The sequence below is a fragment of the Tarenaya hassleriana genome, unplaced genomic scaffold, assembly GCF_000463585.1.
Source record: "Tarenaya hassleriana unplaced genomic scaffold, ASM46358v1 Cleome3, whole genome shotgun sequence".
Taxonomy (NCBI): domain Eukaryota; kingdom Viridiplantae; phylum Streptophyta; class Magnoliopsida; order Brassicales; family Cleomaceae; genus Tarenaya; species Tarenaya hassleriana.
In genome coordinates, this window is record NW_010966177.1 from 2841461 (window position 1) to 2869391 (window position 27931).

A 27931-nucleotide genomic window follows, 5' to 3' on the forward strand; every position below is an offset into this window, starting at 1 on the left:
ATTGGAATTCTATAAATTTATGTATATATAAATGTAATGTATAATCTTTGCCGGTTAAAAAAAAACACCTGAAAATTTATGGTTATATTCTCTGTTGTATTTTCCACTTATATTTTAATTATTCATCTTAAAAAAACATATGTATACAATTACACTTGTATATTTTATTATTTCGGTACGATCCCGTAAATTGTTGTAATATAATTTAATATATTTGAAATGTTTTTCTTTTTGCTCCCCCTGGACATGTCTCGTACTTTGGACTGCATAACAGTTTTAAAATAATAAGCGAGACATCTTTTAATTATTTTCCACAAACATATAACGATGGAATTAATAATTTTTTAGATACAATTATTAATATTTTTGTTGGGTTTATGCCAGTGGACTTACATTTACGCTTTGCAACTGTTTTGTTAAAAAATTATATATGTATATATATATATATATGCTCTTTTGTTTTGAATTTTTTTATTGTTGAATTTCACAAGGATATATATCCTTAAGTCCACCTGTATGTATAAAAACAAAATAAAGTACACTGAAATACGATTAATGGTAGAATATAATTGTATAATTTAGTTGGGCTACAAATGGGCTCTGATAAAGCCCAAAAGATAAACTTGGGCATATGGCCATAGATTATTTGTTTTTCTGTCCCCCAAACAGAATTTAAGACAACATCGCATTTGCACGTAAAACAATTTATTACAAACGTATAACTATGTTATGTACATACCCACCAATTTTTTTTAAAAAATTTATTAATAATAATAATAACTATATTATTACTATTATTATTAAAACGTATAACTATATTATTATTATTATTATTATTTCAAAAGCCCTTGCCTTTCCTTCAATGAGGGGCCGAAGTTGTAAATTGGGAAGAGAGAGGTTGAGATTTTGGGCCAAACCTATTCAGTCCAAATTGGGTCCCACCTAAAGTTATCCACGTGTCATCTTTATCCTAATATTATGTATGTATTATTACTATTTTCACTTCCGTCTTACTGGTTTGCCTTGTAGACGTTTTAATTTTAAAAAATAACAATTTTTATTTACTTATTCAATATTTAAAAGCATCTCCGACTAATTATTGATTATTATTATTATTATTAATATTATTGAATGTCAGCATCTTAACGGTGAGTTTACTGTTTCTTGTCATTTGACAAAATATCAAAACTATATTTTAGTTATTTGATATAAAAGAGATAACTACGCTGCACATCATAATTATATGGAGAAATTTGACATTTTTATTATCGGCATGCATAAATCAATAGGTAATATTTCGAATGTCATATTGATTTTTTTATGGATATAAGATTAAAATCCTATGATAAGACCGTAAGAAGAAGTTTTTTTTTACTAAAAAATAATATATATATATATATATATATATTCATAATCATAGAAGTAGTTATTAAAAAAATATTATACAATTTAGTAATTATAATGTTTTCACCGTTCTCATCCACGACATGATTCGAATTCATATATTAAAAGGTCACGTGTGTGTGTGTATATATATCAGAAAAATTGATTGTTAGTAATAACCGTAATGTAATAAATTATAGAAAAAAAATCATATATATAAAAGGAAAATGATTAAAACACAATACATATTCGAAAATAAACTTCCAACGTAGGCATGCATATATCCTCTGAGACCATCGCCAAAGACTATACCCCATCTTTACTCGAATGTAAAGACGTGAAGGGAATGACAATGAATTAATTGGTTAATTACTTCACGCGTTAACAAGAGCTATGTATATATATGTATATATATATATATGCATGTCCTTCTGGCTTCTACACCCTATAATTAATTACATGCATGTACATTTATAACACTCTTTGTTATACGTTTCGAGCCACATTTATATTATGCACACACAAATATTGTAAATGAAAACAATAAACAATATCCCCAAGTGGCATCTAATGATCTTTATCGTAAGGTGGGTGTATATACGCGTTACAGTGTTTATATCTGCCTATCTGTATGTATGTGGTGTGTATATATGCGTTGCAGTGTTTAGGTTGTCCTCATGAGTTTACGTAGCACATCCGTAAGTTTCTTACGCTTTGTAGATTCTACCTCTCCACTTCTTTACGTTCTTGTTCAGCTTTTTCTCTTCATTACGTGGCATATCTCTTCGTCTATATATGTTTTATTTATCATTATATTACATATAATATATAATAAAACCGCAAGAGGAGTTGAGTTATATAAATTGTCCGGCTTCTCTTCGAATATTTAGAGCCAGAGCCAACCCTCTCTCTCTCTCTCCCTCTCTCCGTACATTCCTTTATAAAAACCTTTCTTTTTTTCTTCGAATCTTTAAAGTTTTCTGAGGAAGTTTGAATTTTCTGGGGGTTCTGTTTGTTTCTCGGTAAAATCGATTTTTTAGAAGATGGGTTTCACGAGGACGAAACGAGTCACTGACCCACTCGCTGACGAGGTCAGGGCTCGATTCTTCGGGTGCAGTTTCAGCAGCGGCAGTGAGCATTCCGGCGACGGGTTCCACGACGATGACTCCCCTTGTCTCTCCGAGTTGGTCCATGGATTTTTAGAGGATCACCAGGACGAGATCGCCGGCGAGTCGTCGTCGCGCTGGAGCGAAAATGACTCGGGTTCCGACTCTGAGTCTGACTCGGAACGAGTCGATTCGTCGGCAGAGCGATCCGACGCCGCTGAGGAGATCGCGAGGTTGATCAGAAACTGCATCAGGGACGACCCGTACGGACATGCGCTATTGGTCCACGTCACCAGGGCCATGGAAGTCTTGTCGTCTAACGGATCTCACGGAGAACACCACGCCGTTTTTCACCCGAACGATACGCCGTCTCCCGACTCCCAGCACGAACGCCGCGCCGTTCTCCGCCGGAGAGTGATGTCTCTCCTCCGCGAGCTCGGACACAATGCGGCGATCTGTAAGACCAGATGGAGATCCTCCGGAAACCTACCCGCTGGGAACCACGAGTTCATCGACATCATCGTCCAATCAAACAACGACACGTATCGCTACATCGTGGAGCTGGACTTCACGTCGCAGTTCGAGATCGCTAGACCCACGACGCAATACTCGTTTGTGCTGCAATCGCTGCCGAGGATCTTCGTGGGTCGAGTGGAGGACCTGAAGCGGCTCGTGCGTCTCACGTGCGACACGGCGAGGCGTTCGCTGAGGAGCCGTGGTCTGACGGTGCCTCCGTGGCGGAAGAACCGTTACATGCAGACTCGGTGGCTGGGTCCGTACAAAAGGACGACGGCAGGATTGACGCCGTCATCTGACGACGCTAACACCGTCGTTTGTCGCGCCATCGGCTTCGACAATACCATCGAGGGGCGCCTGTTTGTACGGACTCGATGATAAAGACGATTTCACCACGTGACTATTAATTGTGATTTTCTCCGAGTTACAATTTTAGTATTTTTTTTATATTTTAAACAAAATTACTAATTATAAAATTTGAACGTCCTATTCGAACGCAGGTATAAAAAAATACGGATTCGTGGATATAATCGTTTAACCTATATTAGTTGTAATTTTTATTTTCATTTTGTAAAATTGTCTAAAAATAATGGAAGAACAATGTGCGCTACGCGGCAAACGAACATCGTAAAGCATAGGAGCAACCGTGAAGTGGGACAAAACACGCAACAAGTGCATGATCTTGAGCCGTAGACATGAATCAGATCCAACGGTTGAAAACTAATCGACAAAAACAGGTGGACGTGGACGTCGTTGCAGAGGATTATAATCCGTTTCTATCGACGTGGCAATACCACGTGACGTGGTGAACGTGAAATGCGTCGGTCCACATCCAGGCGGGCTCATTGCACTGTCATATAGTGGACCGCACCTGATAAAAACCCACCTAAAAGAAAGACCAAAAAAATTGGAGCACGTGACTTGGATAAGATTATCTATCTATATATTAGTTTTATTCCTTTGTATTATTGAATATTCAACTTGTATAACTTGTCACGAGCCAAAAAAACATATATATTTAATTTTAGATACTGGCTTTAAAATTTATATATGCAGATATTATTATGACCATATCACCAAGATACTCTGTCTTATATGTTTATAAAATGATAAAAATTAATATGTAGGATTATAGATAATTAAACCACACATTGTTTTTGCACTCGACAATTACTAACCACGGAAGAAAAGGGACGAGGAGACATGATAAAAGAGGATAAGGAATAAAGGACATTAAAAAAAAAAAGAAATTATTAAGAGAGAGAAAATGGAGAGAATATGATATGAGGTGGCCCAATGAGGTAAGGGGGTAGTCAATGAGTGGAGCAAGTTTTCAACACCATTTTATAATATATAGATATATACACACACGCGTATATATACATATATATATATATATATATGTAATTGTGGGACAAAATTTCCATATGTTGATTGCACCAAGTGTCTATTGGCTCCTCCTCCCGTTTTCTGATCCGAACAACTCTCTATTTCACATCACATATGCATGTGTCACAGTTGATTCATTACTTTTGTGGTTGGATATGTGAAATTAAAATATTAGTCATTGTTTTTTTTTTTATAGAAATTTCTTAAAGTTAAAAAATTAGCTAGATATATACACGGTTGTAAAAGTTGGAAATAAAAAAATATTAATTTAATTAGATAAATAATCCAAATTTTATGAATCTATCGGATATATTCGACACATTATCCATATGGTATCGATTCGATATATATATATATATATATATTGGATAGTTATCCAAGTCCCCTCGTCTATGTTGTCTTTGTTATCCACATTGTATAAAGCAATTGGTGTACACGTGTCAATGTCGTTTTCACCATAATTTCCATTAAGTTTCTGCATATTGTAAGCCCTGAGGATATCAACGGTGGCCATCTTTTCACGATAAATTCATGTATATATAATATTATCCATGCATACGAAATCATTACTTCGGGGAAAAATTAATAGTAATTATTCATTTGTATCTTTAATTTTATTTTATCCACTAAATACTTAAAACGTGTCAACACGGCATTGGTGGATTTTAGATCCGACACGAGATCGCTTGGTCGGTGTAGATTGTCTGGTCAATATATATATATAATATAAATTTGTAGATGTGAGATTTTATTTTTTTTATTCATGCTTACATCCTCCTACGTAGAAAACTAAGGAAATATCACATAGATATTAACGGATTTCATATTGTAATAAAAGGTTACTATTAGAAGGCAGGATAATATTTAGAAATCGAAATGCTGTCACCGTCCGGAGATTTTGAATTTTCCACGAATAAAATTAACATTAATATAATAATGGTGTTATATATCTCGTTTTTAATTTAATGTCGTTAGTTTTCATAATCTATTGAGATATTCCATACGTACATGCCGGGGTCCACCGTAGAGTCAAGAGTCTTTCTTCATATATTATTATGCCAGTATAATAATATAATGGGCAGTGCGCAAAATAAACAAAGCCTGATAAATGGGCCGAAATACATCGACTGGTATGGGTCTTATTGGGCCTTATGTGGAAGCCCAAGTCATAATTGGGCCTGACCCTATCGACAAATAGCTTTCTTTGGCACTGGGACTTTCAATTTAGGTAGAATATTTCGGTTGGAATACGAAAACTACAAATAGATTGAAATAAACAATATATATTTATACATAAATTAAATTATATATGTTTTGTTTTAAAATTAAATTATATGGAATACGAATTGGATATAACAATAATAAAATTCATATTTTCTGAATTAATATATTTTTTAATAAACAAAAACCCAGATTAATCTCCAACAAAATTTTACCAATTCGAGTGGAATAGGATCACAAATCAGATATATATTTAGTTTTTTAAATCGTCTAAATTTAAAAAATATAAGCACATAGAAAAAGACAAGTGCGTATTATTACGGTCCGAACATGCAGGGATCACAAGAAGATGACACGTGGGACCATGGATCCCACATTGCTGACGAATCCGAGTTGGCAACCCTAAGATTCTCTGGGAGTTTCAAGATGAGTGGGATCCCATCCAAAACTGTTATTAATGTGTGTGTATATGTGTACATGCACATCAAATACACGATGATGATGATGATTGATGATGATGATGATGATGATGATGCCATCATGGACGGAGAGGAGGTGAAACCACGAAGTGTCATCTTCTTTCTGCTGATAAGGAGTCGGACAATAGTTACAATGCCGTACCCTCCTCACATATCTACAACTTTAAATATTATTTATATCCCATACCCCTGCATGTTTTTTCTCCATATATATATATATATAACATGTATTAAAGATATCAAATATCATTAATATATTATAGATATTCTATGATGATGATTTCATTATTTTATTTCAGTACATTTTGCATCTATATTAATATGTTTGAATATTTATTCAAATGTAATCCATCTTATGCATTCAACAGTGCAATATATACTTGGTTTATTTATAAAACTAGAAAACATAGTTAATACAATTTATATTTAATTTAACAATATTGTCAGTCCAATCTCAGGTTATAAAAATATTTTGGAATATACGAGTTAGTAATTAAAAATTGTATTCATAAAAAGCATACAAAGCATTTTACGAAATTGGACATTTCAACATTTTTTACGTCGACGAGAAGTAAAAAGAAAAGAATAAATACTTGATTGGGACTAAATTTCATTCGTGAATTTAGTTTACTTTTTTTAGCAATTTATATTTTATCCGCTGAGATAATAAATTTTATATTTGATTCAATTGGTATAAAATTTTATATCCGCTGATCGGTTCGATCTAACCAAATTACTGACGTACAATTTATGTCATCTTTTTACATCACCTTTTCAGTGTTTTTTTATAATGATTATACTATTTGAATAGATTTTCCAATCGAATTAAATATAAATCATAGATCGGAATGTGATATTACTAAAACCATGCACTACAATGCAAGTAACCATAATGTACGTGTAACCATGAACAAAATGTTATATTATATACAATATTTTGGGTTTCAGAATCTTTTATAACCATATATTGACTGCAAACTTCATACCAAAAAAAAAATATATTGACTGCAAACTTATAAACCTATATATTTATACCTCAAATGTATTTTTATATTTTCCGAATATTCTTTTTAGAAAATGAATATTCAAGTGATCCAGCAGACAAATGAGGAGGAATTTTGGAGGGAAAAAAGATGAATGTCGTGGAGGCTTATAATTATGGCACGTGTCGCATGAGATACCATAACATCACATGACACATGGTCCTTCTCTGCAATAAAGTTGAAACTTCCTTCTTCCGCCACGTGGACAGCCGACAAAATTCTACTCATCCGCATAGATTCGGCATTTTTTCCCCTTTATATATATTTATATATATAAATTTCGTTCTCGAATTTGATGTGTCATGGTTGAGTGATTAAAGTAATTTCTAATGAAAAGCTAAAACTTAAATTGTTTCACAGACCATTTTTTTTCTATTAATAAATTGAAGTATATCTATTCAGGATGTATATATTGTGAAAATCTATCTATTCGTGTGTATTTGTGTGTATATATACATACACATTTTTCAAAAACCATGCCATGTGATTAAAGTATTTATAAATATATTTGAGTAAAACATATGTTTTTTTTAATGAACCATTTCACTAATAAACCCAAACAAAGAAAGCCTGTCCACCGAAATCAAATCCAATCAATCACATTTAATCACGTGTTGAAAACTAACATATACTTAAATATATACACACATTACATATATATATATATGTATGTAAAGAGAGAGAGAGAGAGAGATCTTATGTTACGAAGTGACGTGTGATGTGTTTGGAGGAAGAGTAGAAAACAATGCACGCGCAAATGCCAGCTGTTCTCTCATCACCTCTCCATGTTGGCACTCTCTTTTGGTCCCACTCTACTTATTATTATTATTATTATTATTATTATTATTATTATTATTATTATTATTATTATTATTATTATTATTATTTACGATATTTTTTCCATGGGTCGTTCGTGTCAAATGTCCAAAACAAGCAATTATCCAAAAGCATTTTTTACATATTTCTCTCATCACCTCTCCATGTTGGCACTCTCTTTTGGTCCCACTCTACTTATTATTATTATTATTATTATTATTATTATTATTATTATTATTATTATTATTATTATTATTATTATTATTATTATTATTATTATTATTATTATTATTATTATTATTATTATTATTATTATTATTATTATTATTATTATTATTATTATTATTTACGATTTTTTTTCCATGGGTCGTTTGACTATAACATCGTTCATACAAATATTGTTAGCCCGTGAAAACAACATTACATCACTCTACAAAAATTTCAATATATATATTACAACTTAGAATATAATACATTTTATTTACACATTTTTTTTATCATATGACAAGTTTCTCTTTTTAGAGAATGGCCTAAATTCATCATTTATTGCATGCCTTATTTACATGGTTTAAATAAAATATCACTGTCTAAAATAGATATATCGAATATTAAATTATATTTTTTAGTTTTTAAACTTAGTTTTTCTATATATGATTTAATTAAAATTTTACAACGATAAAATTTGCATATTAAATTAAATTCAAAAGTTTTAATAAAAGACTAAAACAAAGATTCCAACATTATAATTATTTAAAAATTTACAAGATTTAATTCTAAAAAATGTTATAAATAATCTGATTCCAAACAATTTTCTGCAGTGGTGGAATAAATTCTCGTTTATCCTCATTTAATATGATTATCATTATCATACTTTCCATCATTTTTTAATCATCAGTTAGTCTAATTTCTATCCGACCATTAGTTTTAAATCACACCATGTACATTTAATTATAATATCAGCATATATTAGTTTTAAATTAACATTTATGGAAAACATATTTAACGAAATAAATAAAGTTATTGTTGGAGCACAAAATATAATAACAATGCAAAATATAAAAAATAAATAAATTTAGTGAGACGGCGGAAGCGCTAGTCACAACGTAGATAATAATACGTGTTGTATTATTATCATTTTAAAAATAAAAATAATTACCGACGTGGCAAAGTCACAATTTTATAGTGCCACAGACACTTCCCCTCACCACTTCCACTACCCTCTCTTCCTCCTCCTTTATATACTCTCTCTCTCTCTCTCTCTCTCTCTCTCTCTCTCTCTCTATTCCGAAGAGTTAAAATTAAAATAAATAAATAAATGAGAGACGAAAATAAATAAATCGGAGGAGAACCCAAAAAAAATCCTTCTGTAGCATAATCTGATTTTTGTATTTTTGATCAGAGAGAGGGTTTAGGTCGTGGAGATCGTGCGGCGGATGGCGAAGACGGGGGTGTTTGAATCAGATCCGACGGCGATGGCGAAGGCGAAGGAGCTGAAGAAGGAGATGCAGAAACTGGTGAGGAGCATTCTCGAGGAAGAAGGAGACGACAATTTAGGGGTTCAGGCATTCGATCAGTTGCAGGAGGCTTTGTTGGCGCTGAAGGAGATGACGGTGAGGAAGAAGAAGATGGGCAATTCTTCCTCTCTCGAGATGTTCGAAACGATGTCGTGTCCTGATGAGTTCCGTTGCCCTCTCTCCAACGAGCTCATGCGGGATCCCGTCGTTTTGGCCTCCGGTCAGGTCAGTGGACTTCGCCATTTCGGCTCCTTCGATTTTTAGGGTTTTGGATTTTTTTTTTGCTCTTGCTGTTTGCCGTTTGTCTGATGAGTAAAATTTTAAATTTTCTGGTGGTATTGGTTGGCGTGAAATGGTTCTGTTTGGTTGACAGGTAAAATCCGAGGAAAATTGGAGAAAATATGTAAAACTGTTGGATTTTGATGAGAAAATCTGTAAAAACCTTTTTCCTTCTCAGGTTTCTTGGTGTCCAAACAGTCCCCAAGTGTTGGAATTCTTGAATTTTCGGTGATAAATCTTGGATTTTGAAAGTTCCCTTTCACTACTCCTCATAAAGATCCTGTTTGGTTGCCGAGAAACGCATAATTCTACTCTTAATACAGATGAAAGGGGAGAAATCTGGAAAGAGTATCCAACCGAACAGAATCTATGTGTGTAAATGAAATCTGTTTTTTCTTTTTTCTACAGACATTCGACAGACCATCCATTCAGAAATGGCTGAGCTCCGGGAACAAGACGTGTCCTAAGACTCAACAAGTTCTGTCTCACACAGCTTTAACCCCGAATGTCCTAATCCGAGAATTGATCTCGAAATGGTGCAAGAAAGTGGGACTAGAGCCATCAAATCTTGTTCATCCCCACCTTGTCGAGGAAGAAGAACCTGTTCTCCCGAAGTCGGATCTCGAAATTTTTCAATCCTTGCTCGCCAAGATCTCGTCTCCAAACCTCTCCGATCAAAAATCGGCAGCCAAGGAGCTAAGGCTGCTGACGAAGCGTGGACCAGAGTTCCGAGCGCTCTTCGGCGATTCTCCGTCCGAAATCACTCGCTTGGTTGGTCCGTTGAAGGGTTCAAGCTCTAACGTAGATGAGCAGCTTCAAGAGGATGTGATCACGACGTTACTGAACATTTCCATACATGACAGCAACAAGAAGCTTGTTTGCGAAAACCCTAATGTGATCCCTCTGCTGTTGGATTCGCTGAGGCGTGGAACTATCGCTACAAGGAGCAATGCGGCTGCAGCGATCTTCACACTGTCTGCCCTTGATTCAAACAAAACCATGATAGGAAAATCTGGAGCCCTGAAGCCGTTGATCGATCTCTTAGAAGAAGGGCATCCACTGGCTATCAAAGACGTGGCAGCGGCAATCTTCACGCTATGTATCGCCCATGACAACAGGGCAAGGGCCGTGAGGGATGGAGCCGTTAGGGTTATGAATAATAAGATCTCGGATGGGTTGTACGTGGATGAGCTTTTGGTGATCCTGGCCATGCTGGTGAGCCACTGGAAGGCGGTGGACGAATTGGGTGAGCTCGGGGCCGTGTCTTGGCTTCTCAAGATTATCCGGGAGAGCGAGTGCGAGAGGAACAAGGAGAACGCTGTAGCGATACTGCACACTATATGTTTCAGCGACAGGACGAAGTGGAAGGAGATAAGGGAGGCGGAGAAAGCTCATGGGGCGATGGCGAAACTTGCGCGGGAAGGAACCTCTAGGGCTCAGAGGAAGGCTAGTGGGATCCTGGACAGACTGAGAAGGGCCGTGAACCTCACTCACACCGCCTGAGAAAGGAATGCCCTTTGCCGAGACCCTAAAATCCGCAGTGTAAATTCTCTCGATCCTGCTCTTGCTATGTTTTTTCGGGTTGTCCGGTCTTTAGAACTGCCAAAAAAAGAAGTTTTGTAAATTCTCATATCGTTTAGGATCTGAATGATTGGATCTGTTATATGAGCTTGAGAGGAAACCCTTTGTGAATATTTTCGGTAATAAAAGGCCTCTGTTGGTAATAATATCCTCTGGTGAGCTTACATGAGGCAGTAATGGTTTCTTGTTTCGCAAGTAATTGTTCTTTCTTTGTTTGCTTCCTTCTTCCGGTGTGCTTGCGTGTCTGTGTATATATATCTATATATATTGTGTGTGTGTGTGTGTGTGTGTATATATAATACAACGTAAAAGCTGTCATGTCCTGTTTCTGAAGTTTCCTCACATGGCAGAACCAGAGAACCCGTCGTCCTCTTCCACTCTTTGAGGAAAAAAGACTTCACGTCTTTATCCGATTCCGATAGGTTACAAAAATAGAATCTGATTCTTCATGACATAGAAAAATATCTTTATTTATTTATTTATTTATTTGTTTGTATATATTATTTTGTTTTGAATATTCAGTGTCTAAATAGTTAGAGATCATGTTTGTCACCGTCATCCAAATTTCTATCTGTTTTCACGTCTCGAATTGAATCCAATGTCTCAACTTTTCTATGTATTTATGCCCTTCGTATTGTATTATTTTTTTTATATAGGGAGAACTCAAACTGTTATCTTCGAACGTGTTGATTGGATAAACCCCACCCACGTACACGAGTTCACGATACACGTGTGCAGATAAATTAACCGTTCCACTATGTTAACATGTTCCTTGTCAGTTCACCTAAGATTTTTTTTTTTGTATTATACTCAGTCGTAATTGACGGATGATGGGTGAATGCTAAAGAATTGAACCTTTAATTTCTCGTTATGTTGATCATACTCTTTATCGATTCACATATATATTTTTTATTATATTATTATTGTAAAATTTTGAAAAAATCTAGTAAAAATCGCATCATATTAGTGTTAATAACGAGAGATATTTTCTAAAATATAGTAAAATATTTATCATTATTTCGAATTTCTTGAATGCAGTCTATTCCACTATGATATGTAATTCATGATTTGTTGAAATAATGGATCAATATCTAAAAAAAAGTTCGAATCTATGAATAAAGTGATAAAAGGAATAGAATTCGAGCTAAGCCTATCCAGTGTCTTGTTCATTGGACAACTTTTTTTTTTATATATAATAAAAGCCAATAAAAATTTAAAAGAAGGGAGAGAATTTGATTCCTTCACTCTCTTAACCCACAAGAAGAATAGTTTATGAATTTATAAAAAAACACACAAAAAGGAAAAATATATTAAGAAGTCAGAATTTGGTTTGTGGATTTTAGTTGATTCGATTAGAATCATTCATAAAAAATATATTTTGATTTATTTTGTTTAAATGGACAGTCTTTTAATGGCCAAATTGGATGGTGGATTGAATTGCTGGGATGTGGTCCGTTCATAAGTTTTTTTTTTTTTTTTGTGGTCAGTTATAAGAAAATCTTCATACATATTATATGATATGATATATCATGAGATTTTCTAACTACATATGCTCCACATTCACATACTTTTCTTGAAATCATTTTTCCCACTCAATTATTTTTTAAATTATGGGTTTTTACTATTAATAAGTAAAAGCGGTGTATCATGGCAACGTGGGTCGAGAAATCCGAGTGAATGTCATATACGATTGTAGGAATCTATCCTCGCTATATAGATAACAACAATATTGGAACCATGATTATAGAATCGAATAAAGTGAAAGATTAATCAGGTTCTATATATATAATACAAAATTAGAATTTACGTAAAAATTCGAATGAGTCGAGTATATAATTATAGGATTTATCTTTACCATATAAATAATAAAATTGTTTGAACCATGATCAGGTAACATATATATAAAAAGTTTATAAAAAAATAAGTGGAGTTTATGTGTTATAGTATTTTCTATTTAATTTAAAAAAATTTATTTGTCATGAACTGTACTAAAAATATATTACTATCTATATAAACTTAACCTTAAATTAATCAAATAATAATTATAAAATATAACCTAAAAACTACGAATTTTTAAAAATATTCTATATAACTACATGACTTTTTCATTTCTAAATAAATATACGAATTTTAGTAAACATATTCCTGTATAATTATTAATATCGTTAATGAACTAAAAATCTGTTAACAAGATCTCATACAAAGTACTGACGTGATATATTTAAAAATTATTTGCACATACGACAATGATTTAACACGTAATATATTATAAGAATATAAAACTAGGCAAACATGGGAACAACTGAGATCTCCGGGAACTGCGTTCGAAGGCTGTGGCTTAGCATGGTTCCGACAGGCTACTCCAAGGCATGCGTTCTTAACGTGGCAGGTGCTCCAAGAACGTCCCCCGACTACCGACCGGTTCGAGACGTGGGGAATCCAAGCTCCGAATCGGTGCATTCTATGTTGCGCCGATTTGGAATCACATCCCCACCTGTTCTTTGGTTGCAGATTTAGTCGCTCGATTTGGTTGCACTTTGGACGGCTAATGGAAAACCCCCCTCCCACACATATCCGAGACTTTCTGGATTGGACCAACCAATCTACGAACCGTGACGAAGCTACGATTAAGAAGTTACTCACGCAGGTTATCACATACACCATTTGGATGGAAAGAAATTCTCGCATTCATAGAGACCGACACCTTACTATCCACCAAGCAAGACTCAAGGTTGATCAGACCATGAGGAACAAACTAATCTCTCTCCATAATCCGGGCGCGACAGAAAATAAATTATTACAGCAGTGGTATCGCATTACTTCATGTAGGAACATGTAATTTTCCCCATCTGTTTATGAGAGATCTGTTTAGAGCTATCTCTAATTTGTAAATATTATGACATTTGTTTTCTTTGGTATTAATTCAATCACATTTCATCCAAAAAAGAATATAAAAACTTTAGTAACATTCGTATATTTATTTAGAAACAAAGAAACCATATATTTATATGGAATATTTTTAAAATCATGATTTTTTAATTAGCGCTATTCCATAATAGTAACATTGTTTTTTTTAATTTGATTTAGCGTGCGTCATACGAAATGATTTAACGCGTGTCATATTATAAAAATATGAAAATTTTGGTAATGTTCGTATATTTATTTAGAAATAAATAAACCATATATTTATATGGAATATTTTAAAAATCATGATTTTTTTAATTAGCAATATTTTATAATAATAAAAATGTTATTTTTAATTTGATTTAGCGTGCATCATACGAAATGATTTAGCGCGAGTCATATTATGAAAATATAAAAATTTTGGTAATGTTCGTATATTTATTTAGAAACTAAAAATCATATATTTATACGAAATATTTTAAAGTTCATGATTTTTTAAACGATATTCTATAATAGTAACATTGTTGTTTTTAATTTGATTTAGTGTGCGTCATACAACAATGATTTAGCGTGATTAACATCATAAGAATATAAAATTTTTGGTAACGTTGGTATATTTATTTAGAAACCAAAAAATTATATATTTATGTAGAATATTTTAAAGTTTATGATTTTTTTAAACGATATTCTATAATAATAATATTGTTATTTTTTTTATAATCCTAAAGCTTTTCTTCTCTGTTACTAATCAAGTCACTCAATCAAGACACTCAATCTACGGTGAAGAGTTTTCTTTCTTTCTATAACGTGGGAAGCTAGTTCTTGATATATTTTTTTGGCAAAAAAGTATTCGTTAACTTATAAAAACAATGTCTATAGTTTGAACTCATGATTTGGGGAAAATGAAAAACAGCTCGAACCATGGATCAAAGACCATATTTAAAAATAGGGTAAAACCCCAAAAAAACATCGAACTTGAAAAAAAAATACAAATAAACCTTCAACTAGCAAAGATGTCATTCAAACCTCAAACTTGCAATATGTAACTGAATAAAATTTCGAACCTGCAAATTGTTGTTCTAATAACCTGTTGATTTGTTTGACCACAATTTCAGACAATCGGAAATCCACGTTGGTCCGGAAAACTGATGTCAGCGTATCCACGTAACCAACTTTAAATGAATTTTTACCACGTCAGCATTTTTTGGGTCGAAATTTAATCCGATTTGAAAATAAATAAAGCTGGTTTTCCGGGCCAATATAACAGAACATAATCAGATTGAAGGTTTATTCAGTTAAAATTGGTTACGTAGACACGTTGACATCAACTTTTCGAGCCAATGTGGATTTTCGATCGCCTGAAATTGTGGTCAAACAAGTCAACGGGTTATTACAACAATAATTTGCAAATTCGAGGTTTTATTTAGTTACATATTGCAAGTTTGAGGTTTGAATGACAGTTTTGCAAGTTGAAGGTTTATTTGTATATATTTTTACAAGTTTGAGGTTTTTTAGGGTTTTACCCTTAAAAATATGGAGTGCAAATAACATTACCCATTAAATAAAAACATGAGCTAGTTCTCATTGATAATTGCTAAAATACGAGGGGAGGGAAACGATTCTTCGATGTTACAATTTATCAAACTACCAAATATATGCGCGCTAAGAAACTTATATTTTTTTTTTAACAAATTAGAAAAATTAACTTTATTGAAGATATGGGACTTATTTAATATATCTTCCTTGAAGTTGGCAAATGAAATTGTCGAATAGGCAGTGAATTGTGTGCAATGTGTGGTAGTTCCATAATCTTAGTAAAAACAACGATCGATGGTTTGCGAATGAGAAAACATCAATTGATTGACTGCCAAAATGAAAACCAATTTATATATATTTTGTTCGTTTGTAAATATATATATATATATATATATTGATTATTTTAAAACATACGGGAGGTAGAGCCGTAGAGGGAATCGTGAAACTATTTATGTTTACAATGTGTATGTCATTGTCCGAAGATAATAGTAAAACAGTGTTGTACTTTTTTTAAAAAAAAAATATCTATCTTGAAATCAAATAAACTGAATCTAATAAAATATAATACTACAAGAAAACACGTAAATACTAAATAGGATATAGTCTGAATTCAAAATACTCAATAAAATTGAAGTTAAACCCTAATATTATCCTAAAATAAAATATTCGAGTATCATGCATACAACTAAACTATATTGTATCTAAAAAATTATATTTACTCATAAATGATATATATATATATATATATATATATATTTTTTTTTTTTTTTTTTTTTGCAATCCATGGAAAATAAAATGGTTTTGCCGTTTTGGGAAGAGATACATGGGCGGTCAACACAAGCTTTATATGTGTGAAGGAAGATTACAATAATATGATGAGTTGATTAGGTATATATTATATGGTATATTAATATTAAATGACATGTTATATATTGGCAAAATATATAAATCGAAATATTTAGATAAAACTTGAGGGGTTTCTGCGTTATCTATCACACGGAAAAAGTTGTGGGGTTAAAATCATTATTATCATTAACACGGATAAAATTATTTCAGAAGATTAGTGTTATAACCAAATTGTCACTTTGATGGGCACCGACACCTTTATTTTTAATGACACAAAAGTTGTTTGGTTTGACAGAAACCCAAGTAGATGGATCATGTCGGTCCATACACTAACCAAATTTAGTCTTCGTAATGTTTTTTTTTTGGCAGATTTTAATTAGACTAACTCAAAATATTACACAAGTTCATAACATTTTTGCCGGTACATCATCATGGCATCTAACCGATTTTGCAATCCATGGAAAATAAAATGGTATTGCCGTTTTGGGAAGAGATACATGGGCGGTCAACACAAGCTTTATATGTGTGAAGGAAGATTACAATAATATGATGAGTTGATTAGGTATATATTATATGGTATATTAATATTAAATGACATGTTATATATTGGCAAAATATATAAATCGAAATATTTAGATAAAACTTGAGGGGTTTCTGCGTTATCTATCACACGGAAAAAGTTGTGGGGTTAAAATCATTATTATCATTAACACGGATAAAATTATTTCAGAAGATTAGTGTTATAACCAAATTGTCACTTTGATGGGCACCGACACCTTTATTTTTAATGACACAAAAGTTGTTTGGTTTGACAGAAACCCAAGTAGATGGATCATGTCGGTCCATACACTAACCAAATTTAGTCTTCGTAATGTTTTTTTTTTGGCAGATTTTAATTAGACTAACTCAAAATATTACACAAGTTCATAACATTTTTGCCGGTACATCATCATGGCATCTAACCGATTTCATGTACCCGTTTATTCAATCTGATTTGGTAAAACTCTAATCGTTAAGTGTCATGATTCTGCAAATCGTATGATTAAATTAAAAGAAGATTAAAACAGATAAATATAAATTTTACGAGTTTGTTTAATTAAAGGAGGCTTAATTTGTTTGTGCATATAAAAGGAAAAATATCACAAGTCTACATGTTTTAAAACTTTAATCCCGAAAAGGGGTAAATAATTAATTCAACGGTACAGAAATGTTAAATAATCTATAGGGTATAAACTTAGAATCTGTATAAGATAAATTAGATAATCAATAATTCCAACAACAAAAATTCACGAGCCTTACTATATAATTAGCCGATTTCACTAATTGTCAAAAATGATTAGTTTTTTTTTTGCCCTCCCGTCGTCTGTTTTTTTATAATATATGATTTGTCAAGGGGTTCGAACCTAGGTGGAGCACTCTTTGCACATACCCACTTACCAGTTGAGCCAACCACTCTTGGCTCTCCCGTCGTCTGTCGGCTCACAAGGAAGTGATGGCTTTATTGTCCAATTCATTCATTAAATTTTCCCTCTTAACTCCAAATCGAATATAAATTACCCGTTCCCGTTTACATGACAATAACCGAACCTATAGATCGGATTTATTTTACTATTACCAAATTATACGAATCTAAATTGAATGGTTATCGTTTTTTTTAAAAAAAATATGAGAACCAAAACCTGAAATACGCAAAGACCATAACGAGAGCAAAGAAAACAAAACGCAATCCAAAGTAGAAAATTCTAACAACAAAAAACATATGAAGAGAACAATATTTAGAGAGAGAAACAAGGGGAGGACAAAGACAATGTGATTGCCGAAATGATAGATATGATTTGGGATTATTCTGATTGGATGGTACCAAAACCAAAGAGTTGGAAGGAACAAGGCAACATAACATGTGAGCAGAGAACATCATGTATGGTATGGATAATGCCACCATCACCTTTTCATGGGCCCTCTGCATAAATCATCATCCATCATCACATTTTTTTTTATTACGATGGAAAACCCTTATCCTTCAACCCTTCGGGTCGAACTCTGGACACCACAACGTCTCTCAATCCATGTATCGGACAAGAACGACATCAAGACAGCATCGCGGATCTCAGAAAACCCATCGCTATGCGCAGTAATCGGCAAACTACGCAGAACAGATAAACCGACCTTGTAAAGCTGACCGGCTCAAGAAGAGTTTCCATATCTTGGTTTCGAATCCACAATCTCTTAGTAGAGAGGAGTTGTCACTATCCACTAGACTGTGGACTCCTCCCATCCATCATCACATTTGTACTCCTTACCAGTTCGATTCCTAATTTCATATATTTCTAATGTTTTTGTAGATATCCAAAATGATCGAATATCCCTGAGCCCATGATTGAAATGAACCCAAATCGCCCTCAAAATCCAACACTCACATTCTTGCCAAACCCCCAAGAGAGAGAGAGAGAGTAGGGGTTGTTGTTCGAACACTAGTCTTCATATTGGGAATTGATGGAAATGGGGTGAGCTATTAAAAAAGTTGTGACAACGAATCCATAATATAGGAAGAGGAAAGGCAATTCCCACATCTTAAGATTGGAGTCTTCCACAATCTCAGGAGGAGACCAAAGTCATTCAGAATATGACAGTAAAGGAAGCAAGCACCATATGTTATGATTCTGCTTCCTTTAAATAAACCCCACCCCAAAAATATGTACCAAAATATCGAATGTTTTCCTGGTTTGAGAAGCAGTCATCCTATCCTGTAAGCCCAACCATGCTTATCCAAATATGCAGCCACTGCCTCCTTGATGGCCAGGTTCTGAACCAGTTGGGTCTGATCGAGTGTTTCACGCGTAATCGGATCAAACTTCCCTACCTACCTTCCAAATCAAACCGAATGGGCAACCATTAATCAACCATTGCAATCCAATCCATGATTCCAAGATGTATATATGGCAAAGACATTTCACCTTTTGAAGATGTTCAAGGATGGCTGATCTTTCATACGTAACCCCGCTTGGAGAAATGACAGGGTCTCGGAAAATCTCAAGAGTGATCTTACAACACAGATAATCCGGCACCTGAAATTTTCTCAGATGGTAATTCTTTTCAGCACCAAGACCGGCAAATTAAGGACCGTGAAAATGGAAAGGAGAGTATAACAATAACACACCTCTGTCGCTCTGTCGTCTTCTGCAGCTTTCTCAAACACTCGTTCGAGAGCTTCCAATTGTTTGGAATGGGAAGCTTTGGCTTCTTCCGAGGACTCTTCTTCCGTTCGAGACATATCAAGAGCATGTTTTTGACAAAGTGCGTCTTCACAAATTTCCCTGAGACCGACACGAAAAGATTCTGTAAAGCCATTGCCAATTGCAATTCATGCAGACCAGAGTGATGCAATCGGAAGAAGAAAGGATAAACTCACTAGAAATAACCTACTTCAAATTCTTTAACTCCCATTCACGCTTGGCAGATATCCATTCCCACTCCATGAATTTTGCTTTTGCAAGCTCTTGCCAGATTGCTTCTACCATATATCCTGTTGGGTTTGCACCTCTTCCGAGATCCAAAGCCTATTTAACGAGAAACAAGAATCAAAACTATATTTTTTAGCATATAAACAAATAAACCCTGCTTCCATGATTTTACACATCATAACTTATATCCATAGTATCATGCTTAACAGGTTTAAAGATCAGTGCTCTGCCATTTTGATATAAGTTGAGCCCTAACTCCACCACAAAAGCTAGCTCAAGAGTGGAGGAATGAACCCTAGATCCCTCTCTGGAACCGATGTGGGACGCATCATCATATCACATTTTCTTCTAATGGTTCCCCTCATGCATTTTTTCATACAAATCTTGCAATCTTATACCTCTTTTTTAAGATGCATCTACACCATCAAGGTGATAGGTAAGTCGTGCCAAATGCAACTCTACCAACACGACGATTTACAAACAAGCTTAAGCCTTAAAGACAAATTCGGTTACATACCTTCTGCAATTCTTTGACTCCATCGGCGTATTTTTCCTTTTGTAGTAATGCAAGTCCAAGCATATAGTGGGCCTGTATTGAAATATTAGTGAATAACATAGGACTCCCATATACGAGGAACAAAGAAAGGAAGAATATTGATAGTTTTCATCCATAGCGAGCTGAACAAAAAGTGAGCTAAACATCAGCAGAAGAACAATCAAGTTCATTTCTTCTGGGCCAGATAACAATGAAGCCCCTAGCCAGAAAACAACTTTGAGCAAGCACATAACTAAAATATGCTGTGCATCCATGAATGCCCTCGACGCAGATACATTTAATCCTCAGAAACCAAACTCTAAACTTTCAATTCTAATATTCCACCATAGTATAGTTGAAAAGCATAGGAAGGAACAAAACTTTGCCTAACCTTGACAGATTTGTGGTCAAGCTGAATGGCTTTCCGGCAATCCTCTTCAACCCTAGTCCAATCACTGAATTGAGGGCAGTCACTGAGTGAGAGAGATAAACAAAGAAACAAAATTCAAAGGAAATTGTATAGGGAACATGGATACTGGGTATGGATCTCTTTGGCAGAACATACTTCCGCTTCCGGTGGCAAAGAGCTCGATTCGTCCAGTAGACAGGAACATGAGGGCACAGGGTTATCGCCTTTAAAATTCCACAGAAATGACAATAAAATCGTCGAAAAACAAACGTATAAGTCCTTGTTGCCAAACTGGGATTCTTACATAAATCTTTGTACACTTATAACTCATCAAGAATCACAGAAATATTCCTGTTCTAAAGCAACCATTGCTGTAGCCCAACTTATCAAAACATTTCTAAGTCAAATTATGAAAACATTTCTAAGTCGACATATTAGACGAAGAAATCAATCCAAAACCTAACTTTGCAGTCATGAAAGCATCAAAATTTACTGATTTTTCCACCCCACGCATGAATCCTAAGCTGAACCCATCAAAATTCTCCGAATAACACGAGCACGAACAAAAACCAAAACCCTAAAGACCGAAACGAAGAGAGAAACCAAAACCTAGGGAAAGCCATTTACCTCGGTATAAGCATCGATTGCGGCAGCGAAACGTTCTTTCTTAAAGTAAATGTTCCCATCTTCCTTGAGACGATCGGCTTGTTTCGCCGCCATGGCTGAGACCGCGCCTGAGACCATCTAATGAGTTCGAAGACCAAGTCACAATCGCTCTCTCAACAAGTTCTCTGTCTGTGCGCAGAAGGTCGGAAGACAAAAAGATGAATTTGCGACGGCGCGTGCGTGGAACGTTCCGGTGTCTCTTTCAGACGCAAAGAAGCCGCGAAATTTCGGGACGCAGACGAGAAGAGAAGAAATGAAAAGCAAAACAAAATAAAAATATTTATAGAATCTGATTTGGCAGATCATTGAAGGCTCTTACCGGGTCGACCCGATTGGAACCGGGTCAAAACGCTAATCCATTTCTTCTGTTTTTAGTGATTTTATTTTATCCATTTGTTTTTATTTAATTTAATTAGCTCCAAATATCTAATTCTATGTAGACACAACCTAAACCCTATGTTTGTATTTCTATCTTCTAACAATTAACGAGATTTGTAAATTCATTAGTTTGGAAAAAAAAAAAACCTTCAAATTCAAGTTGAAATATTAAAATAATCCAATTTCCAATGAAATCAATTATCTAATTACTAAATTTGATGGTGGTTCATAGTTGACTCCACTTTGTTTAAGAGAGATTAATGTGTTCATGATTAAAAAAAAATAGAATGTGATTATAAACGTTTAACAATAGAAATTATATAAATAGACAGAAACAACAATTGAGGAATATGATCAAAAGGAAAATAAAATTGGATAATGAACTATATACATATATGTATTTAAAGTTACAAAAATGGCTTTGTAAGAGTCATGGAAAAAAAATAGGACAAAAAAAGAGATTTTTCCCATTTCATGAAAGGTTGGATTGCTGTTGCTGTTGCTGTTGCGGTTGCTGTTGCTGACCAAGGTGTTCATCAGAGGTAGATAACTGTTCTCGGACACGAAATGCGAGTTGGCAAGCTTCCTTGTCTGGTTTAAGAATGTGTCTCCGCAAGCTCTGGAACCAAGAAAACCAACGGCCAAACACCAAAAAAACAAGAGAAAATTCAAACTTTTTCGAGTTTCAGCGTTCGTCTATGAGTTTACAGAGATAAGATAAGCCAATAGATAAGTATATGTACCTCGGAAGCCCATAAGCAGTCGCGCTCCTTCCGCGGGATTATGTGGATGTGAGTCTGGAAAAAGGGAAAAAGCAATGATGGGTTTTAAATCAGTCCCAGTAGAAGATTTCCGGAATCTTCTATGACGAAGAAAGGGTTGCGAAAGGGGGGGACATACGTGAAATATGACTTGCCCGGCCGCTGCACCGTTATTAACAAGCAAGTTGAATGAATCTGCAATGGTACATACAATACAACACCATGAATGAGATCTTCGGCTCTACGTTCTGTTCTTGGAAACAGAGTGTCCAAAAACAGTTCAATGACAAAAGCTTCACAAGCTTTCCAACAATTCCAGACAACAAACAAATCCTCTAGCAAGGTTACGTCAGAGGTTGAAAAAGGACGGTGGTTATATGAAGGGAAGACCGATGTTTCGAGGATTTGTACCGAACTTACCGCTTCCAGTGGCTTTCACGATGGCATTGCTGATAAGGGGCACTTTGGAACACATGGCAGCAACCACCTGCACATGATGTGATCCATAGAGAAATCTTATTGCATCTGCACAACTGTTGTATAAATTTTCATACAACAATAACACGGGGCGAAATGAAGGGTTGATTCTCGTGCACCCATTCCACAGAGGAGTACAGCAAAGATTTGCGGAATCCGTGAACGAATATACAATTCTTGGAGAAAACAAAGGCGAAAGATTCACTTACCGGAGGAGGAGTTGACTCCAAGGTTGGAAAATGAGACTTGGGAATGATAAGAGAGTGCCTGAAAAGCCCGGAAAGAAGAGAAAGAAAATGTGAATGGCTGCTTCAGAATGACGAGAATGCCTCTCGAATCGAAACCCCCCTCAAAAAGAAAATCCAAGAAATCGACAATCATAAACCACAAAAAAAGATGTCCATGGCCATTTTCGAAAAGCCGTTCAATGAGCTCCAATTCGAGATTGATTTCCATCATTTACCATGTACTGATAAATAACCATAACACCTATGTGAGAATTCCTAGACAAAGCAAAAGCCTCCAACTTGATTAAGACAACCTACTCAGAAAGAAACCCAACAAACAAATCATTTCTGCAACAACAACAACAACAAGCGAATCCGAACTGGGTCTGGTTCGTATTCCGTTCTTGAGTAAGCTTAAAGGCAAAACGCAACACACAATACCTTACCCATGGCTTAGAGGATTCGTATCAAGAATACATAGGCACATATCATCCTCGTACAACTGCAGAAACCCACAAAAAGACATAAGGGGAACAGGCAAGAAAGAGATAAACCATTGTCAGAATCTGAAAGAGGTTAAGAGCCGAAAAAACGCAGAGAAAGGCGTGTCACCTTGAGAGAGGGAGACTCCCCACTGATAATCTTGCAGAAAACACAGTCGTTTTTTAGATTCGACGCTTTCACCCTCCGGTCACCGTCTGAACCAGACCCACAACCAGAAACCCCCAGAATCGGGTTTCCGATCGGACCCGGACCCGGACCGATGGGGCTAAGGTGGGAACAGAGAATCGCCAACCTCCTCGCCTCCATGGATGACTATAAGCAGGCCATGTATCACCTCGACGCCATAGCTTTATACGACGGTTCCAATGACCTATACACACATGCACGAGATTGGTGATAGGGGATTGCCGGATCGGAATGAAAGAACCGAAATCTCTAATCGAACTCGTAAAAATAAACTTAAAAGACCCAATTTTTTTCTTAGGGAAGAAATGTCCTGAGCAAACCTAGAATCCTAGGTTAGGTTGGTATTTGCGAAGATACGATAAAAGGTTTACAAACATGAACCCGAAAAGTGTAGAAAACTCCTAATTGAGTGATTGTATTTAGTTCAACCATTTATATACCATAACTAAAATATATACATTTATGTTTGACTATAATTAATGTTAATCTAAAATCATTTGACTTGACTATTTTGAAGCCAACATTGAATGACTTGATTATTTTTCTTGGGTGAAGATTGGAAGGAAAATGAGTGGAAACATTCACGTGAATTTAAGGATGTCAATGGGGCTAACTCGATCTGAATTCGTATTCGGTCCAAAAATTTTGGGTTGATCCAAAAATTTTTGAATCTAATAAATCGAATCCGAAATCCGATTCTATAGAACTTGGGTTTAGGTCAGACTCGGACCGAGTCGGGTTTTCTCCCAACATTTTTTGGACTAATACTTTTCAGTCCAAAACCCGATAATTTTCGATCGGACTCAAATTGTCTACCCTTACATGTTGATGGACTCAAATCGAAATTTCATCCATCAACATATTTAAAAAAACTTAATACAAAAACACTTTCAATAAAACAACTAGTTATATTAATACAAAAATATCTCGACCATTTCAGATCATGTAGGAATGTATCTCCATTTTGTTTATCGTCCATATAATTTCTGCAGCGTCTTAATAAAAATATAAGATGACGGTCTGACCGTAGAACTTCAACAAATTCAGATGAAGAAGGTGAAAAAGGCAAAACAAGATTCAGTTTGGTCTCATGTTTTAAAACTGAAGACTTTGAGTTCAAAGACAACATCAAAATCTTGACCAACAAAACAAACAATATAATCCAGGAATGTAACCAAGAAGAGAGATAGATATGATGGCACAAAGGGAAAATAAAACACACATCACTCGTCTTCTTGACTGCGCAACCTAGCCAACCTGTTAGTGACCACAACGTCCAACTGGGCAGCACGCTCGACAATCTCCTTCCTCTTCTTCGTCGAGACGTTGTGGGCAATCTCGGCACAGTAAGTCCTGTTGGCCGATTCAGATGGAAACCGAGCAACTTCGTCAAGATTCAATGCAAACAAGAAAGTGAGCAGAGAACGGTGAGGAGTTAGTTGTACCTGTTGTGCATCATGAGAAGCTCGAGCTCGCTGGCGTTGTGCACAACAAACTTCTTGAATCCGTTGGGGAGATAGTGACGGGTCTTCTTGTCTGATCCGTATCCAATGTTGGGCATAAGTGTGCATCCCTTGAACTTTCTCCTAACTCGTGAATCGATACCCTTTGGCCTCCTCCAGTTTTCCTACAAATCCAGACGTGACAGTAGGTGGGATCAAGCACATTTAGGGGACTTTTCATACAACAAGTTGGTCAAAAACTACAAAAAACAATGAGGAGATGTGAGTTGTATTGCATTTTGCAAGAATATGGTTTTAGAACTAATGAAGAGCAAGCTATATAGTGCAGAATAGACAAGCAATGAACAGAGTGTACATGTTTAAGCAAAACGATCCGGAAAACCCGAGGAGGACGAGGAACAACTGATCCAGGTTTCGGTAACTCGTCTCTACCCGAAAACGATCATGGAGTTACAGAATACTATAGTTATCTCAGCAAGCTCAACAAGAATAAACCGGAACAAACCTTGACAGAGATCTTTCGGTCACTCTGGGGCCTCTTGAACTTCTTGACACGCTTCTTGATGATCTTCTTGCTCAGCAACGGGACCGCCATTTTATTCTAGATAACAAAATATGACATCTTCATGAGAAGAATGATTCATATAGAAAGTTGAACAGAAATATGGCATTGACCTCAGAAGCGACAGTAAACAACCTGGAAACACTCAAATCGCTACAGCACGGAACTTAAACCTACAAAACGTTAAAACTTTACAGAATCACTCATTATGGCCACGAACAAGGAAGTCGCGGAAAATCATACAAACTCCTTTCTCAAGTCTTGAGTAAACACAATCCACGGGCGTATAAGGACGAAGAGATTATTCTTTGAAGATCTAAATCAAGATCTTAGACATCAAAACGAAGAATCTAAGACAATTATCATAGAAATGTGAAGAGATACACGATTCCACTCCGGCTAAAAACACGTCCCTTAAGGTTCTTCGATGATTCTCGCTGACTGGTACAAAAATTAGAGAACTCTATTGTTCGGATTGAGGTTACAGTGAGGAAGCAAGCAAGCAAACCTGGTGGAAGAAGATCCGCGTCTGCCCACGAAAACCCTAGCTGAGAGAAGAAGGTGAAATTAGGTTTTAAGCGACATTATATATGCGTGATTGAATTAACAAAGGCCCAAAATAACGTTGTGACTTGTGGGTCACATATCACATTGGCCCAATAATGGCCCAATACTCACTGATGGATGATCTGTTCTTGCCTGTGTAATAATGCGCATTAAACTTTATGTCAAAAAACTAAAGTTAAATTGGGACCAAATGAAGCCCAAGTGTCGGCCCAACTTTATGTTAATGGTTCGTCTCAGATGTGATCCAGATTTTTTATTATTTTGGGCCACAGCCCAATTTGCTTTCTTGTACTTTTGTAATCTATACTTCCTGAAGAGATTATAATTTTCTAATATGTATCACCTTGTATATATTCTTTTTTTTTTTCAAAGTTCGATTTTGATTTTTTAATATGTTGTATTATTTTTAAAGGTATTCAATAACTCACATTTAAAATTCCAGAAAATATGGAGGATGTTGTTCATGTTTGATCTATATTGTGCCAATTCATAATATTTTTTTTTTTTATAGATTCATTAAACTGATAAAAAAAATTAAAATTATGAGAGTAAAATTAGAAGGATCGAAACACTATAAAACACTAAAAAAAATATGAACCTCCGCACTCAAAACACCAACCAATCTCTCTCATCTCCTTCTGAATCAAAAGCCAATAAAAATGTGTGCTTATATAATTATATTATATAAATAAATACATTTTAATGTCTAAACTATTCTTATTTACATATTTTAATATTGTTTTTTCATTTATATTAATACCTTATTTTTTTAAAAGGTATATATTTTAATATTTTTCATTAGAGATTTTTAATAAAAAATTATGGGCGCGACATATTAGAATTAATGTATCATCATAAGAAAACATGTATATAAGCACGAGACATGCACGTGATGTCTCTTGCCGGCTGTGGACATTGTCAAGTTGCGGATGAAGACAAAACAAAGGCTCCTTACCTTCTTGTTGGTTCCGTGGGTCTAGAAACCACGACCATGATCTAATGCCATTTTTACCCCCTATATGAAATTACGCAAAAGGCCACGATTTGTGAAGATGATCTTAGGGGCGATTTCGGAATTTTATACGAAACTGATAAAAATAAAATAAAATTTAGGAATCAGAA

The 27931-nt window shown here is 34.9% G+C and overlaps 5 protein-coding genes across 7 annotated transcripts; 2 read left to right on the forward strand and 3 right to left on the reverse strand.

Moving 5' to 3' along the window:
- Positions 1-1844: 1844 nt before the first annotated feature.
- Positions 1845-3971, forward strand: LOC104818986. Its single transcript, XM_010548833.2, has one exon. It carries the CDS (start codon positions 2427-2429, stop codon positions 3381-3383), a length of 957 nt encoding a protein of 318 aa, XP_010547135.1. The 5' UTR covers positions 1845-2426; the 3' UTR covers positions 3384-3971.
- Positions 3972-9269: 5298 nt separating this feature from the next.
- On the forward strand, positions 9270-11500 carry LOC104818987 (U-box domain-containing protein 9-like). Its single transcript, XM_010548834.1, has 2 exons — positions 9270-9692; positions 10155-11500. The coding sequence occupies exons 1-2, from the start codon at positions 9387-9389 to the stop codon at positions 11247-11249; spliced, it is 1401 nt and encodes a 466-aa protein (XP_010547136.1). The 5' UTR covers positions 9270-9386; the 3' UTR covers positions 11250-11500.
- A 7603-nt stretch (positions 11501-19103) lies between these two features.
- LOC104818989 (E3 ubiquitin-protein ligase CHIP-like) lies at positions 19104-21922 on the reverse strand. Of its 2 annotated transcripts, none has more exons than XM_010548835.1 (8): positions 21646-21922; positions 21175-21242; positions 21001-21064; positions 20592-20663; positions 20037-20170; positions 19771-19927; positions 19568-19678; positions 19104-19473 (listed from the first exon to the last, which is right to left on the reverse strand). In XM_010548835.1, the coding sequence occupies exons 1-8, from the start codon at positions 21760-21762 to the stop codon at positions 19348-19350; spliced, it is 849 nt and encodes a 282-aa protein (XP_010547137.1). In that variant the 5' UTR covers positions 21763-21922; the 3' UTR covers positions 19104-19347. The 2 variants fall into 2 exon arrangements, with proteins under 2 accessions (XP_010547137.1, XP_010547138.1); XM_010548836.1 differs by having other exon boundaries at positions 19361-19477.
- Positions 21923-22411: 489 nt separating this feature from the next.
- Positions 22412-24597, reverse strand: LOC104818990 (adenylylsulfatase HINT3-like). Its single transcript, XM_010548838.2, has 8 exons — positions 24538-24597; positions 24140-24401; positions 23974-24029; positions 23510-23567; positions 23244-23310; positions 22963-23018; positions 22806-22859; positions 22412-22681 (listed from the first exon to the last, which is right to left on the reverse strand). Exons 2-8 carry the CDS (start codon positions 24335-24337, stop codon positions 22535-22537), a joined length of 636 nt encoding a protein of 211 aa, XP_010547140.1. The 5' UTR covers positions 24338-24401; positions 24538-24597; the 3' UTR covers positions 22412-22534.
- A 668-nt stretch (positions 24598-25265) lies between these two features.
- Positions 25266-26825, reverse strand: LOC104818991 (60S ribosomal protein L32-1-like). Of its 2 annotated transcripts, XM_010548841.1 has the most exons (5): positions 26751-26814; positions 26378-26415; positions 26186-26281; positions 25663-25844; positions 25266-25570 (listed from the first exon to the last, which is right to left on the reverse strand). In XM_010548841.1, the coding sequence occupies exons 3-5, from the start codon at positions 26273-26275 to the stop codon at positions 25441-25443; spliced, it is 402 nt and encodes a 133-aa protein (XP_010547143.1). In that variant the 5' UTR covers positions 26276-26281; positions 26378-26415; positions 26751-26814; the 3' UTR covers positions 25266-25440. The 2 variants fall into 2 exon arrangements, with proteins under 2 accessions (XP_010547143.1, XP_010547142.1); XM_010548840.1 differs by lacking the exon at positions 26378-26415 and having other exon boundaries at positions 26751-26825.
- Between the last annotated feature and the right edge of the window lie 1106 nt (positions 26826-27931).

Coding starts and splice junctions, on each gene's coding strand:
- LOC104818987 (XM_010548834.1), top strand. CDS start 9,387: ATGGCGAAGACGGGGGTGTTTGAATCAGATCCGACGGCGATGGCGAAG. Junction 9,693..10,154: donor TCGTTTTGGCCTCCGGTCAG/GTCAGTGGACTT, acceptor TTTTTTCTACAG/ACATTCGACAGACCATCCAT.
- LOC104818986 (XM_010548833.2), top strand. CDS start 2,427: ATGGGTTTCACGAGGACGAAACGAGTCACTGACCCACTCGCTGACGAG.
- LOC104818990 (XM_010548838.2), bottom strand. CDS start 24,337: ATGGAGGCGAGGAGGTTGGCGATTCTCTGTTCCCACCTTAGCCCCATC. Junction 23,568..23,973: donor ACGAATCCTCTAAGCCATGG/GTAAGGTATTGT, acceptor CGGGCTTTTCAG/GCACTCTCTTATCATTCCCA. Junction 22,860..22,962: donor CCGGGCAAGTCATATTTCAC/GTATGTCCCCCC, acceptor CCCTTTTTCCAG/ACTCACATCCACATAATCCC.
- LOC104818991 (XM_010548840.1), bottom strand. CDS start 26,275: ATGGCGGTCCCGTTGCTGAGCAAGAAGATCATCAAGAAGCGTGTCAAG. Junction 25,845..26,185: donor ACCGAAAGATCTCTGTCAAG/GTTTGTTCCGGT, acceptor CTGGATTTGTAG/GAAAACTGGAGGAGGCCAAA. Junction 25,571..25,662: donor CTTCTCATGATGCACAACAG/GTACAACTAACT, acceptor ATCGGCCAACAG/GACTTACTGTGCCGAGATTG.
- LOC104818989 (XM_010548835.1), bottom strand. CDS start 21,762: ATGGTCTCAGGCGCGGTCTCAGCCATGGCGGCGAAACAAGCCGATCGT. Junction 20,664..21,000: donor TTGACCACAAATCTGTCAAG/GTTAGGCAAAGT, acceptor ATTTCAATACAG/GCCCACTATATGCTTGGACT. Junction 19,679..19,770: donor AAGACGACAGAGCGACAGAG/GTGTGTTATTGT, acceptor AGAAAATTTCAG/GTGCCGGATTATCTGTGTTG.